A 15,951-nucleotide genomic window follows, 5' to 3' on the forward strand; every position below is an offset into this window, starting at 1 on the left:
ACTTGGCATTTAGCAACGTCCCAACAATCCTGTCAATCTTCAACACAACTGTTCTCAGGGAATCCTCCTATATACCATGTCATTTGGAGAATTAATTCCAAAGCAGGGGAAATCAGCGTTTGTTTGAATAATATTGAATACTTTTGCTGTGTTGTTTTTATTGTTTGCGTATTGAATCATCTTCTTTTCTTGCTGTAAACCACATGGTGCTATGTCTCTCTCTCTCTCCCTCAGGTAATCAATATGGCTCCATGGGTTATTCATATGGCCGTGGTGGCGCTATCAGTCTTCATCAGCAGCAGTCAGGGGAAGAGAGACAAGGTGCTCTACTGCTCCGGTGAGTCAATGCAGGTTATATGTTGGGTTTGAGATCAACAATACTAGTAGCCACCAGGCAAATACCAGTAGGTTTTAGCCCTGGCTGGCAGATCTACTAGTAGGGCTTGGTAATGGACACTAGACTATAGTCGGTATATATACACATTTTAAATCATATTCTCAAAATAATCTGACTGGCCAGATATTACTGCTGGCGGGCCAATTTCGGCCAGCGGGCCGCCCATTGCCGCCCACTGGACTAGACTATATCAATGTTTATTGGTTAACGTTGATCTTTGTGATTTTATTGTAGGGTTTATTGAGTTGTGTTATACAATTATTTTTATTTAGATTTTTTAATTAATTAATGTATATATTATATATATTGTTTTATTGTGGATCCCCATTAGTCTACACCAAAGTGAGACTACTCTTCCTGGGGTCCAAACATTCAAAATACAAACACAAAAAAAGTCTAATAAAAATATAAAACCACAAACATTGAAGTACTCACAAGAAAAACCATCACAACAAACAAAACAAGTGAATCAAAGCTCACTCAATATTCATAAGTCAGATATCACAATTCTCCAACCATAAAATACATATTCCATAATCAGTCCATAAGAACAAAACAGATACAAATCATTTAAATGATTTTAACTCATAATATAGCATAACTTTTCTTAAGTCACCGAACACCTTTATATTTCCATAATAAGTCAATGACCAAAATGTATCTCGTTATTGCTGGGCGCAATTTTTTTTTTTTTTTTTTTTTTTTTAAACATAAAGGTGTTCCTTATATTTCTTGGTATACTATTCCAATAAGCAACTGCTCTATACATTACCGTCTTTTTCAGAGCATTTGTTTTTGGTAGAGGTAAAGTAAAGCATGAATCTAATGCTTGCCTTATGTTATATCCATGTCAGGGTTCTCAAAAAATTTACATGTCAACTGAAATTACATTTTGATGTGTGATGCACATCTAATGGATTAGGCCTACTTATGCTCTTCCATAGCCTACTTAAAGGGGAACACCACTACTCAAATTAACAATCAAATATAATTGCCATTGCCCAAGAAGGTTCAATATTTGTGAACATGGGCTACTCTCTCATAAAGCCAGAAACCCAGATAGTTAAGACTCATACTTGTGATGTCATCAGGTGTAGAGTCTACAGTTGCTCCATTGACAATGTATGGGAGACTTGATTTTGTGGACCCACAGAATGGTTGAGGTTGTATACCAAAATAGGCTCTATTCTAGAGTTGTGTTCTCGGTTCTGAAAATGAATGTAAATGTACCCATATACTCAGAACATTCCCCTGGGTGCTCTCTTTGTTACCTAAAACATATTTGCTAATTCATTGTCTAATGAGCAGCTCCAGACTTTATACTTGATAATAATATAATAAACTTTATTTGTATAGCACCTTTCATACAGGGGATTGCAGTTGAAAGTGCTTGCTCTCACAAGTTAGAGTTTTAGCACACGTTTTGGGATTTGGATGAGAGCTATTTGTTTTCACTAATATCTTTGGACTGTCTTAGACCATACAAGTAATATAAATATAATATAAGTTCTTAAATAGGGCGTAGTTCCCCTGTAAGCGGATATTGCGAAATATTGTCTTTTGATATATAAAATAGTAGGACTACTTCTTATCTTGCTATTTCTTTTTCCTCACGCTCTATCTAGCTACTCTGACAGGAAACGTGTGTATGGTCAATCTGTTGTATTCTAAAAAACGACTGTCTGCAAAGAAATTCAATTCCATTTTGGCTTGTCGTCAAACAAACTGGCAGCATCCTCTACTGAATGGTAAATGGACTGCATTTATAGAGAACTTTTATCCAAAGCGCTTTACAACTTATGCCTCACACATCGACACCATGCAAGGTGCCAACCTGCTCATCAGGAGCAGTTAGGGGTTAAATGTGTTGCTCAAGGACACTTTGACGCGCTGCAGAGAGGAGCCGGAATCTAACCAGGAACCTTCTGATTACCAGACAACCGCTCTACCTCCTGAGCCTCTGTCGCCTCCCCCCCCCCCCCCCCCCCCGAAAACACTGGAACAAAACTTTTCAAATTGTATAGACTTGGGCGGCTGATTGGCGCAGTGGGCAAGGCGCTCGCCACTAACGCAGGAGACGCTCTCGGCGTTGCTACCGGCTGGCCGGTCGTTCATACTAGCACAATTGGCAAGTGTTAGAGGGTGGGAAAGCCGGTGGGTGGGGATTGGACGTTGTGGACAGCGACTCCTACAGGTCGGTTTGGTGATGCCGGTGCGGCGGAAGCAGGAAGTAGCGGGGGTAGCGTGAGCCTCCCACGCGTTACTCCTCGCCACTGAGAGTTCGAACTGCTGCGGTGAAAAGATGCGACAGGCTGCCTCCTCGTGTACCGGAGGGGACGCGTGAATATTAAAGGCAACCAACTTGTGTTCAGCTTTTCGTTCAGCGTTTCTCTGATTGGCCACACGGCCAATCAATCAATCCACTAGCACACGCCCTTCGCGGCAAGAGAGACTCGAGAGACGCGGCGAGACGCGGCAGACGCGCATGCGCTTGAGGCTCCCCCAGGTACTCTTGAGAGGAGCGCCCTTGTTGGTTAATGCCACTGGTGTTCTGTTGTGTGACTGTACTAAACTCTTCCACCATGCCCACATGACCGACATTTGACATACAGTACACCTCCTATCTATGTTGGGATTATGTTTGGTCATGACAAAACAATAAAAATCGCTACTGTTAGTGCCACCACCCACTTCAATGACAGAGCTCTCATATTTGCGAATGCATAAACTATATCTTAAATTATGGCGATGTGTCTAATATGGCTGTCGCGAAGTCATTGATAAGCGACAGCCATATTAGACACATAGCCATAATTTAAGATATAGTTTATGCATTCGCAAAATATGAGCATAACTGTATGGGCTTTGTTTATACACGAGTGAATCTGGTAGTACAACGGTGCTGCTGGAGCTGAAGTGATGTACAGTGACGCGAAAAACATAATAATGTTACGCTTTCTAGTTCAGCGCATTTCATAACTGTATGGGCTTTGTTTATACACTAGTGAATCTGGTAGTACAACGGTGCTGCTGCTGCTGCTGCTGGAGCTGAAGTGATGTACAGTGACGCGAAACATAATAATGTTACGCTTTCTAGTTCAGCGCATTTCATAACTGTATGGGCTTTGTTTATACACGAGTGAATCTGGTGTACAGTGACGCGAAACATAATAACGTTACGCTTTCTAGTTCAGCGCATTTCATAGCGCTCCACTGCTACCGCAGCTGAACACAAGTTGGTTGACACAAGTTGGTTGCCCGCGCTGCCGCTCGCTTGCGCTCCTTGGATTTCATTTGGGACGTGGGACGACTGCGCTTGCCTGCGCGTGGGGGCGGTGGGGGCGCGGCCAATCAGAGAAAAGCCGAACACAAGTTGGTTGCCTTTAATATTCACGTGGAGGGGACACGTGATGCAAGGCTTCTGTCCTCACTACAACCGACCAGTGGGAGGCATAGTCTAGCAACGTTCAAGACAGGGGAGGGAAGAATTGGATAATATGAAATTGGGATGGGATAAAAAAAAAAAGTATAGACTTATTATATCGCAAATTTCTTTACTAAAGGTTATTCTTGTATCTTTAGCTTCTTTGCGCTGAACTCAAAAAGCAGGAATAAGGAGTTCCACAGTGGCTCGACGGGCGGGGCGCCTGGGCCACATACCATGTGCGGGTAATGTGTCTGAAAGCTGCGGGTATGAATCCACCCACACAACCTTGTGTTGCATGTTGGTATCCCCCTCGTTGGCTCCCATATCTCCACGGTCTCTCTCCAATGTTTACTATCTATTATAGCAGAAATGTGGGGTTGTATTCAGTCTCAGTTTATTATCCAGAAGGGAAACCTGATCAGCAGCCAGGGGGTAGTAAGATAAAGAACGACACAAGTACAAAAGGTAATCCTAGACATACAGTACAATATAATAATGTGACGAAATAATCTCTAAAAGTGCTAAGTTACATGGGCCAATTAAGCAGGGTTATTGCACAGGCAGTGTTGTAGTCACTAAATCTCGAGTCCGAGTCGAGTCTCGCGTCCCCAGTGTTCGAGTCCAAGTCCCAGTCACCAAAGAAGAGCCCGAGTCGAGTCCCCATTACCCTAGTCCGAGTCCAAGTCATCAAGGTTGAGTCCACTCCACTCTGGCAGTCAAAGAGCTGACATACAAATAAAAAAAGGTCTACATTAAGCATAAATGACACAGCTGTCACCATTTCAAAGGGAGTTTTACTTTGTGACACAATAGCCAAACAAATGCACTAGCCATCAATATCTTATGATGATGATTAGGGCCTATTGCAAAACATTTTTAAAACTATTTATCAATTAACAAGTCCGGGGTCCTCATCTGCACCTTCTAAGTCCGAATGCAGTCAATGCTTGAGTCCAAGTCCAAGTCCGAGTCAGAGTTATCAGTGCTCAAGTCCAAGTCGAGTCACGAGTCCTGAAAATCAGTCCAGGACTCTGACTCGAGTGAAGGCGACGGTCTGTACTGTCCGATATAGACGTGTTCTTTAAAGATGTACAAACTGTTAGAGTGCAGATCCACTTATTTTCACAGGTTTTCTCCACATGTCTCGTCTGTATGGTCTGTTGAACCGGCGGCAACCTTCCAGTCAGAAATCAATCTTCTAACCTTTACCGTCGGCTGCCTTCAGCCCGTGAGCCCAATTCTCCAATCCTTTGGACAAAGAATAATATTATAAATCCATCTTGGTTTCGGAGATGAGTGATGTTTACAAATCTCAGGATACAAAAGATTGTATACGTCGGATGCACCGATCCACTTTTTTCAATTCCGATACAGAGCTTTTTTTTCTTGAAAGATAACTATTAACTATTTAATAAATAAATAAAAAAAAAAAACACTTGTACATTGTATTGCACTTTACTGTTATATTTTTCACTCTGGTTAGATCCCGACTTCTTTTCATTGTGTACTGACAATGCATTTGAATCTAATCTAATCTAAGCACACAGTGAGCGTCTCCATTGTCTCTAGAACCTGGCCAAACACAAACCCAACAACATAGCTGTTGGAGACTGGGCATGAGTAGTACATTGGCTGGATTCTATGACTATGACTTGTAGGGTTCAAGTGATTGTATGCTGCAGTAAGGCCATTTCATAGTCCAGTGGAGGTGTACACAGACCAGAGTCAGCCAGGGTCCGGGTCCTGAAACAATGCAATGGTTGGACCTCAGCAGACCTCCGCATGGCTGTCCCTGCATAGGCACAGGCTCTCCGCTGGCTGTCCATCATATAGAATATGACTCTGCATTAGGGCTCGGTATCGTTTCAAAAACATTCCATACCGGTGCCAATACCGATACCTGGGATTCGATACCGATACCAAAACGATACTTTTTTCCGATACCTTACTAACTTTTGAGTTATGTGCGTCACGTGTACTTGTGTAAGCCAATCGGAGGGCTTTGTTACATTTGGGATGATTTTGGATTAAACGGAAGTAATGTTATATCTTCAAACAAACATGGTTATTGGCTCACTGATGAGATGAACTACTAAGGTACACAAGTGTCATTCCATTCCAAATGTTGATACCACAGCACTTTTGCGATACACCCGATACTATGGCGCTGCACCGAACGGCTGCCTTTCTGATCGCTCCGTCGAGACTGTGCTTTCTTTTGTAAATTTTCATAGTATTACTTAGCTTGTCTTGCACAGTCTCTGGAGCGTAACGGTAAGAAGCATTTTGTATAAAAGTATTCTGTACTTCTGTATGACAACTATTAAAGAAACTTGAAACAATAGTAGTGTATCCTACTCGACATGTGTCTGGTACACCTGGACTACCAAAAGGCAGAGGAATGTGGTCTGTCAGCCTGTATTTTGAGACCATTGTAAGCATCTGTATAGCTGCATGTCTCTGTTGCAGCGTGCAGGGATATTGTAGATGAGATGAACTACCTGTCTGTCTCTCTGTTGCAGCATGCAGGGATATTGTAGATGAGATTAACTACCTGTCTGTCTCTCTGTTGCAGCGTGCAGGGATATTGTAGATGAGATGAACTACCTGTCTGTCTCTCTGTTGCAGCATGCAGGGATATTGTAGATGAGATGAACTACCTGTCTGTCTCTCTGTTGCAGCATGCAGGGATATTGTAGATGAGATGAACTACCTGTCTGTCTCTCTGTTGCAGCATGCAGGGATATTGTAGATGAGATGAACTACCTGTCTGTCTCTCTGTTGCAGCATGCAGGGATATTGTAGATGAGATGAACTACCTGTCTGTCTCTCTGTTGCAGCATGCAGGGATATTGTAGATGAGATGAACTACCTGTCTGTCTCTCTGTTGCAGCGTGCAGAGATATTGTAGATGAGATGAACTACCTGTCTGTCTCTCTGTTGCAGCATGCAGGGATATTGTAGATGAGATGAACTACCTGTCTGTCTCTCTGTTGCAGCATGCAGGGATATTGTAGATGAGATGAACTACATGTCTGTCTCTCTGTTGCAGCATGCAGGGATATTGTAGATGAGATGAACTACCTGTCTGTCTCTCTGTTGCAGCATGCAGGGATATTGTAGATGAGATGAACTACCTGTCTGTCTCTCTGTTGCAGCATGCAGGGATATTGTAGATGAGATGAACTACCTGTCTGTCTCTCTGTTGCAGCGTGCAGAGATATTGTAGATGAGATGAACTACCTGTCTGTCTCTCTGTTGCAGCATGCAGGGATATTGTAGATGAGATGAACTACCTGTCTGTCTCTCTGTTGCAGCATGCAGGGATATTGTAGATGAGATGAACTACCGGTCTGTCTCTCTGTTGCAGCATGCAGGGATATTGTAGACGAGATGCACTACCTGTCTGTCTCTCTGTTGCAGCATGCAGGGATATTGTAGATGAGATGAACTACCTGTCTGTCTCTCTGTTGCAGAATGCAGGGATATTGTAGATGAGATGAACTACCTGTCTGTCTCTCTGTTGCAGCATGCAGGGATATTGTAGATGAGATGAACTACCTGTCTGTCTCTCTGTTGCAGCATGCAGGGATATTGTAGATGAGATGAACTACCTGTCTGTCTCTCTGTTGCAGCATGCAGGGATATTGTAGATGAGATGAACTACCTGTCTGTCTCTCTGTTGCAGCGTGCAGGGATATTGTAGATGAGATGAACTACCTGTCTGTCTCTCTGTTGCAGCGTGCAGGGATATTGTAGATGAGATGAACTACCTGTCTGTCTCTCTGTTGCAGCGTGCAGAGATATTGTAGATGAGATGAACTACCTGTCTGTCTCTCTGTTGCAGCGTGCAGAGATATTGTAGATGAGATGAACTACCCGTATGTCTCTCTGTTGCAGCGTGCAGAGATATTGTAGATGAGATGAACTACCTGTCTGTCTCTCTGTTGCAGCATGCAGGGATATTGTAGATGAGATGAACTACCTGTCTGTCTCTCTGTTGCAGCATGCAGGGATATTGTAGATGAGATGAACTACCTGTATGTCTCTCTGTTGCAGCGTGCAGGGATATTGTAGATGAGATGAACTACCTGTCTGTCTCTCTGTTGCAGCGTGCAGGGATATTGTAGATGAGATGAACTACCTGTCTGTCTCTCTGTTGCAGCATGCAGGGATATTGTAGATGAGATGAACTACCTGTCTGTCTCTCTGTTGCAGCATGCAGGGATATTGTAGATGAGATGAACTACCTGTCTGTCTCTCTGTTGCAGCATGCAGGGATATTGTAGATGAGATGAACTACCTGTCTGTCTCTCTGTTGCAGAATGCAGGGATATTGTAGATGAGATGAACTACCTGTCTGTCTCTCTGTTGCAGCATGCAGGGATATTGTAGATGAGATGAACTACCTGTCTGTCTCTCTGTTGCAGCATGCAGGGATATTGTAGATGAGATGAACTACCGGTCTGTCTCTCTGTTGCAGCGTGCAGGGATATTGTAGATGAGATGAACTACCTGTCTGTCTCTCTGTTGCAGCATGCAGGGATATTGTAGATGAGATGAACTACCGGTCTGTCTCTCTGTTGCAGCGTGCAGGGATATTGTAGATGAGATGAACTACCTGTCTGTCTCTCTGTTGCAGCATGCAGGGATATTGTAGATGAGATGAACTACCCGTCTGTCTCTCTGTTGCAGCATGCAGGAATATTGTAGATGATATTAAATACCTCTGTCTCTCTGTTGCAGCATGCAGGAATATTGTAGATGATATTAAATACCTCTGTCTCTCTGTTGCAGCGTGCAGGGCTATTGTAGATGAGATGAACTACTCCATCAGTCAGGTGGACCCCAAGAAGACCATCAACGTGGGCAGCTTCAGACTCAACCCAGATGGCACCATGACGGACAAAAAGGTAGTGTGACCTTCCTGCACTAGACCCATATTCAATGTACTATCAACATTTGCTTACAAATGGTTACGCTACATAGTGTCTTGTAATTGAATGTCTGTTAGTATGGATGGGTGATATGGAAGAAATTAACATAATATTATAAGGACTTTTTGTCTATATAACAATAATAATCTGCTAAATATTATATCCTACATTAGTCCAATATAGAATATTAACCATGGTAGAAGCCTCCCCACCCTGTATCTGACCAACAGTGTATCAAACATGTTGATGTGGAATCATTTTACCAGATTATACATGGAGGCTACTTTGATGCTTTGAGGATAAAGTTTACTGACGAAATGACATGTTGCAACACGGAGAGACCTAGGTCATAGCCTGGCCCTGGATCTCTATAGAATGGTGAGTATTTATACATGATGGTAGATCAAATAAGAGGAGCATTGTCATACATAATATGAATTATAGATATGATGTGCAGTGCAGATTATAAGAGAATGATGCACATAGAAGAAGGCTGTGTGTGTGTGCATATGTGTTCAAGTTGAAGACTGGCTATTTGTGTGTAATAGAAAGAGAGAGGGGGGGTAGTGTGTGTAGATAGATATGACTGGGAATGACCATATGAGTGAAGGCTATGTGTATGCGAGTGTGTGTGCGTGTAATTAAAAAGACAGAGGGGGGGGGGGTGTGTGTGTGTGTGTGTGTGTGTGCATGCATGTGTGTGTTGGAAAGAGAGAAGTGTGTTGGTAAATGTCCTTGTAAACATTGAGACGATGGCTTCATCTGTACATAGATATAAAGCCAGATGCTGTTGTCTAGCCGTGCTCTTTCTGAGATCAGGGCAGGAATTTTCTCATCAACCCATTACAGTCGCTAGTTGATTCCAGGATTCCTTCACAGTCTTCCGAGCGGACCGTACAGAAGCCTCCAGTAAGAGCGTTGGCGGGGGTGTCTGTCTCCTTTATGAACAATGGCTGGACTTGCCCCAAAGGAGATTAAGATACTCTCCAGTTCATGCTCCCCGGACCTGGAACATCTGGCCATTCGGTGTACATCCCTCCCCAAGCTACAGGACATCTCAACTCCACCAGATCAAGCACCCGGACGCAGCCATGATCGTAGCCGGCGATTTCTACCAGGCGAATCTGAAGAAAGTGATGCCATCCTTTTTTCAGCACATCGCCTGCTCCACCAGGGGAGGAAACACGCTGGATCACTGCTACACCCCGTTCAGAGCCGGCGACAAGGCTGTACCGGCTCCGCCATTAGCGGGGGCTACAAGCACGTCCGATCATGACTCTATTTTCCTATTCCGGTTTACAGCAGAGATCACGTGACGCCGTCGTGTCACGTGAGGTAAAGAGATGGTCCGACCAATCAGAGGCCACGCTTCAGGACGCTCTAGAGGACGTAGACTGGGGAATGTTCCAGGGAAGCACCAGTGACGTCAGCGAGTTTGCAGATACTGTTGTTAGCTTCATAGCAACCTTAGCTGATAGTATCGTCCCCACAAAAAAGGCGAGGGTGTCCCAAACCAGAAACCGTGGGTGGACAGTACTATCAGAGCAGCTCTGAAAACTCGCACCACTGCGTACAACCTGGGCAGAGAGACAGGAAATATGGAGGAGTACAAGGCAACAGTCTATACTCTGCGCAAGGCTGTTAAACTTGCTAAGAGGATGTATGCTGACAAGATGGAGGCACAAATGGCACAGAATGACACGAGGCTTATGGCGGGGACTGCGGACGATAACTGACTACAAAGTCAGCGCCCCCTCAATGGGGAGCGACGACGCCTCTCTCGCGGACAAACTCAACTATTTCTACGCACGGTTTGGTGCAGACAGTGGCGACGCTAGGCTTACCGGCTAGTGACGTCACCGACGCGCTGTCGTGGAGGGGGGGGGGGGGGGCTCTCTCATGACAGAACACAGTGTGAGAAGAGCATTTATGCGGGTGAACACCAGGAAGGCTGCTGGCCCAGAGGGGAGAACAGGACGCATACTTAAGTCCTGTGCTAACCAGCTAGCCCCTGTGTTCACCACTATATTTAATCTATCCCTGGCGGAATCCTGGTACCTGCCTGCTTCAAGGTGTCTACTATTATCCGGTACCAAAGAAATCCTCCCCAACAGGTTTCAATGACTACAGACTCGGTGGCACTCACCTCTGTGGCCATGAAATGTTTTGAGAGGCTGGTTAAGGATCACATTTGTGCCTCGGCTCCCTCCCCAGTGATATGGATCCTATTCAATTTGCATACAGGCCAAACAGGTCCACTGATGATGCGTCCTCCCAAGTACTGCACGCACCCTCTCTCACCTAGACCGCCAGAAGGGGGGCTATGTGAGACTGTTGTTCATTGACTACAGCTCAGCGTTCAACACCATAGTCTCCACCAGACTGCCCTACTTTGATTACTTGTATTATTGCACAATGTCGTTCTATTGGATTCTTATTATATTATTATTATTGTATTATGCACATCGTTGCGGGCAAGACCCCCGCATTTCACTGTAACTTGTATGCCGTGACAAATAAAACTCTTGACTTGACTTGATTCACATGGAGCTTCCACTATTTCTCCAGCCAAATAGTTTGACATGATCCTCATTAGGGCTGTTAAGCTGCAAAGAGGCTCGTAGAATAGACACATGTCAGGAACGGAGAACTTCCGTGTGCATCAGAGTAGGCTTCTCACATGGCTGTGCCAGGGGAGCAACAAGCTTGTGTTTCAAATCCCTCCCCATACTTATTATTACACAATTTACATCACATCAGCGTTTTTAACAGTAGTCTTTTTCGGGATCAAGACATTCCTAAAGAAGATGTATTGTGTAAATGGAGGCCTTCGCATGGAATGTTCCTGGTGTACTCTCTTCTTCTAGAGCTGCTTGTGTCAGTTGCGCTGGGTGTTGCCTATGGATCCAGGTTGCTCTTTGTGGCTTAATGAGGTCAGGTCTCAGTAGTAGCTCAGCCTGCTCAGCACACTGGGACCATTAGCCAGAGGTGTGCAGATCTGCTATTGATCTCAAGGGTTAATCCAGGTAAAAGTCATTGATAGCTTGTAACCGTGTGTGTGTGTGTGCCCATCATTTAACAGTTGAGTTAATCAAGTTCTTGTGTGTTTGCATAACTGTAATATTATGTTGTCATCTCTTGTCTGTCTGAATATTGATGGAAACATGGCCTCTGTTTCATCACTTTTATTTCAATGCTGAAGTGAAGATAAATTGCCTATATTCGTTATTGCCTATAAGGGGAGGGGTTTGTGTGGTCCATAATTTATTGCCTATAAGAGGGAGGGGTTTGTTTGGTCCATATTGTCTATAAGCGGGAGGGGTTTGTTTGGTCCATATTGTCTATAAGAGGGACGGGTTTTTGTGTGGTCCACATTGCCTATAAGAGGGAGGGGTTTATTAGTCCATATTGCCTATAAGAGGAGGGGTTTGTTGGTCATATTGCCTGTTAGAGGGAGGTTGTTTAGACCATTACAGATACATTAAGAGTTAACATTGTAAATGTATATTACATAGTAGTGTATATAAAACCAGTTTTCAGGAACCTAGCATGTCTTTTTTACCATGCATATATTGTCTTAACTATTTTTATTTTTCGATGCCTATTTTATTCTATTTTATTATTGTATTTTGCACAATCATGTGGGCATGACCACCCGCACTTCACTGTATGCCTGGTATGTATGTGACAAATAAACCTCTTGATTCTTGACCTATTGCCTGTTAGTGGAGGGGTTTCGTCTCAGACCAGTGCTTCCGGGTACTTTACATTTGGGGGGGAAAAATGCCATTTCCTTGTAGGTCGCTATTGTATATATACATATACAAACTGTTTGCAGGATGCTTACATTTATTGAAATGTTTGTTTTGTTAGTGTGTCAGGTTAAGTCAATTAAGCAATTACTATCCAACACTGGCCACCGTTGGCCGTTCGCACCATTGTGATAGGTACATTTGATCTGACATGTGCCTTGAGTCTTCCATTATGTCTTTCACATTCAGTGGCAGGATATTTCCCCATCTGTAGGTGACCTGGGAGTAATTGCTATTTCTGGAACGTGATAGTCAATGGTAAAGAATGTAATGGTGGTCATAGTTGAAGTTAGAGTGGCTCATCTTCATATTCCATGTGTGACATGATGACTTTTAATGCTGTATGCCGATGTCATATTAATAACATCTCATCAGACCTTTTGTAAAAGTGCATTCATTTGGATATAAATGCTAATTACTGTTATTCTGCCCCACTGTGGTTTCAGTTCATTTCCATTTTGCCCCCAAGCTGTGTGTGTCTGTGTGTGTGTGTTAAAGAACCTTTATACAAACCACATCTACTAATGCTAGCACGATCAATCACATCATATAAAACACGTATAGTGACGTATATTTATACAATAAAAAGTATAATACAAACACTGTTGAGTTTTAGAACCTAGCCGTTGGATGTCTTTGAAAGCCAAAGAAGCAGACGTAGAGAGAAACCGCTAGATCGCAGGCATTAGCAAACGCACTCACTGACGTTTACATCAATCATCCAATGCTCACACTGAAAAATCAACCACACCTGTTGCATTGTGGGATCAATCAGATGTTATTGAGTCAAGAGGAAACCAAACCTGACCCCCCCCCCCCCACCAGTGCCCTCCCCGAGCTGGGCTCCTTTTCAGCTGCCTTTGACTCCGGGTGAATTGGAGAGGGGCTAGGATGTCACAGCTTAGATGCCATCATGGATGGGGATTTGCAGGTTTTAAGTCTCTGCTCTTTGCCCCTTCCTCACAGTAGGACTTCCTGGAGGCACACAGGCGTGTTGGCGCCATAAAAGTTAAACCTACCCTCCTTCGCAAAAACAATGAAGCATTCGTGGGCCTCAGAAACAAGGACATTGAACTTAGTTTGGGGCAGCAACGTTCCCGGAACGCAAGGTTCCTGGAGACTGGAGGAAGTCATGCATGGAGAATTAGACGTGATGCGATGGCATTCTGACAAGATAGCGACCCCAAATACAACACCCCCCCCCCCCAAAGAGCTGTGATGGAGGTGACATCCATTTTTTACCTTGCTTTCTTCTTCTTTTAAAAAAAGTTTGGTATGCAGCTCTTTCAGTCTCTGGTCTTGATTGACAGTTTTTGGCAAAGCACCCAGCCTGTAAGCGGTCGGGGAGGCACGCATTTTACTAAATGACACATTATGAGATTATGGCTATAATATGGCATTCTGGATATGAGCATCATCCGCAGCAGGATATTTATGATTTTATTAACTAATAATGATGAAACTGGTCAATGAGCTTCATAAATATTTATTTTCTTAGAATTATTATTATTATGTCATCAACCCTTTTCAGTGCTCATCCCTATCCCCTGATACAAGTCTTAAGTAGCTTAATAAACATGGTTAAAGTGGCAGTTCCATCCGGCCAGCCCTTAACATTCCGGCTCTTTGATAAAATATTATTATTATTTATGTGTCTTCATTGGCCCCATATCGCCTGGACAATAAAATTGAAAGGCCCCGGTCCACAGCAGTGCAATAATGTTCTCTCTCTCCAATGGGAATTGAAGGAGGATAGCATCCCTGAGATGCCTATTCTCTGCCCGGCCTGCCTACCCCCCCCCCCCCCCCCCCCCCCCCCTCCCTCCTCATTCTTCAAACCACGCTTTGATTGACAGCTCCCTTTCAGACGCCACAGACTGGCGAGCAAGGAGTTTTAATTCCAACCGTTTTGCAGATCGCATGATAACGATCAGAGTCCAAGCCCAAGGGTGGGACGGATGGATGGACTGTTTTTTTGTTGTGTGGCGGAGGGGGGGGGGGTGTTTTTTGTAGGGTTTTGGGAGTGAGTGGTTTTGATTTGAATACAAAAATATATTTTTTTTATTTTTATCAAATTGCTATCGGATTGTATATATTAAGAAAAAAAATACCAAGTCAGTGATGGGTTTGCTACGATTTTTTTTGGTTTATTTGCTGAATTTTTTTATCTTTCCATTCATCATGCTGTACTCTACTGCATATCATTCACGTGATGTTGAGCCTATACTTGTATTTTGTTTCAGTGTTTGAAGTTGTTGTTAGCAAAGAAGGCTGTGTAGCGAAAACAGGTGTATGGTCACTACAAATTAAAGACACAGTTTAATAAAGAAATGTGCGAGTACACGCTTAAAAGTTTATTCTCCCGGTTTCCAGGCTAGTTTGCTGGTATTTCATGTGAACCGTTGGTGTTGGAAGTTGTCAGAAACCCATTTTGATTGATAGGTGAACCTCACCTCTTCAGCCAGCTGACCTACATGCTTGCCCTTCAACCTTTGACCCCATGCTGTAATGCATTCTATACCGACTTCCTCCCTTCTCACCAAGAAACAAAGACACAGAGGCTAATAATGGCGTGGCCTCCATCTGTAATCTTTAGCTATTAGCAAGTTACTAGGTGTGCCGCATGTGAACGAAGCGTGGCTTCACATGTGGGCAGACACTAAATTGTCACTCCAAACTTTAACTGAAAGTTGGTAGCCCCTGCATTACTAACGTTTACAATGTTAGCTTGGCTAACGTACGTTGATAATGCTGTGTAACATTAGCTTTGTATGTTGCTAGCATTGATAAGTTAGCCTGGCTAACATTGATAATGTTGCGTATCTTCGACTTTTGTGGGGAGACAGAACAGAGATACTACACTAGACTGAGATGGCTCGTGGCCACACCACACCGTTCAAACAGCAGCTTCCTGGCAGTGAAAAGGGGGAGAGAGAGGGATGGTTTTTGTTAAAATTAGAGGAGAGGAAGGATGGTGGTTTGGTGAAAAGGGAGCGGAGAGGGATAGAGAGAGTGGTGGTGCAGTTGGTGAAAGGGGGGATAGACGGAGGTTTGTCGAAAGGAGAGAGAGATGAGGTCAAAGGAGAGATGGTGTACATTGGTGAAAAGAGGGAGAGAGGGCGATGGGTACAAAAGGGAGAGGAAGGAATCGAGCGGTGAAAAGAATAGAGAGCAATAGTTGGGTGAAAGATTGGAGAGTGAGAGTGGTGGATGGATGGGTGGAGGTAGGGAGAGAGGGAACCGAGGTTCAGCTGTTCCCCCAGACCTGCCCCCCCCCCCCCCTTCAGATTGGATAACAGATGCAGAGAGACACGAAGCTCCTTTGTCACTTGTCACATATGAAGAAACACTGGTGTGTGTGTGTGTCTATAAGTAAAT

General features: G+C 43.9%; 1 protein-coding gene across 1 annotated transcript in view; it reads left to right on the top strand.

Annotated features, from left to right (window-relative positions):
• Nucleotides 1-15,951, top strand: part of cnpy1 (canopy FGF signaling regulator 1) — a 23,961-nt gene that overhangs the window by 1,839 nt on the left and 6,171 nt on the right. The window contains exons 2-3 of the mRNA XM_084328072.1: nt 235-337; nt 8,622-8,737. Of these exons, the coding sequence (XP_084184198.1) occupies nt 244-337; nt 8,622-8,737 (210 nt within the window). The 5' untranslated portion in view covers nt 235-243. The remainder of the gene's footprint in view (nt 1-234; nt 338-8,621; nt 8,738-15,951) is intronic.

Source organism: Notolepis coatsorum (assembly GCF_963971535.1).
Source record: "Notolepis coatsorum genome assembly, chromosome: 13".
In the NCBI taxonomy this organism is placed as follows: domain Eukaryota; kingdom Metazoa; phylum Chordata; class Actinopteri; order Aulopiformes; family Paralepididae; genus Notolepis; species Notolepis coatsorum.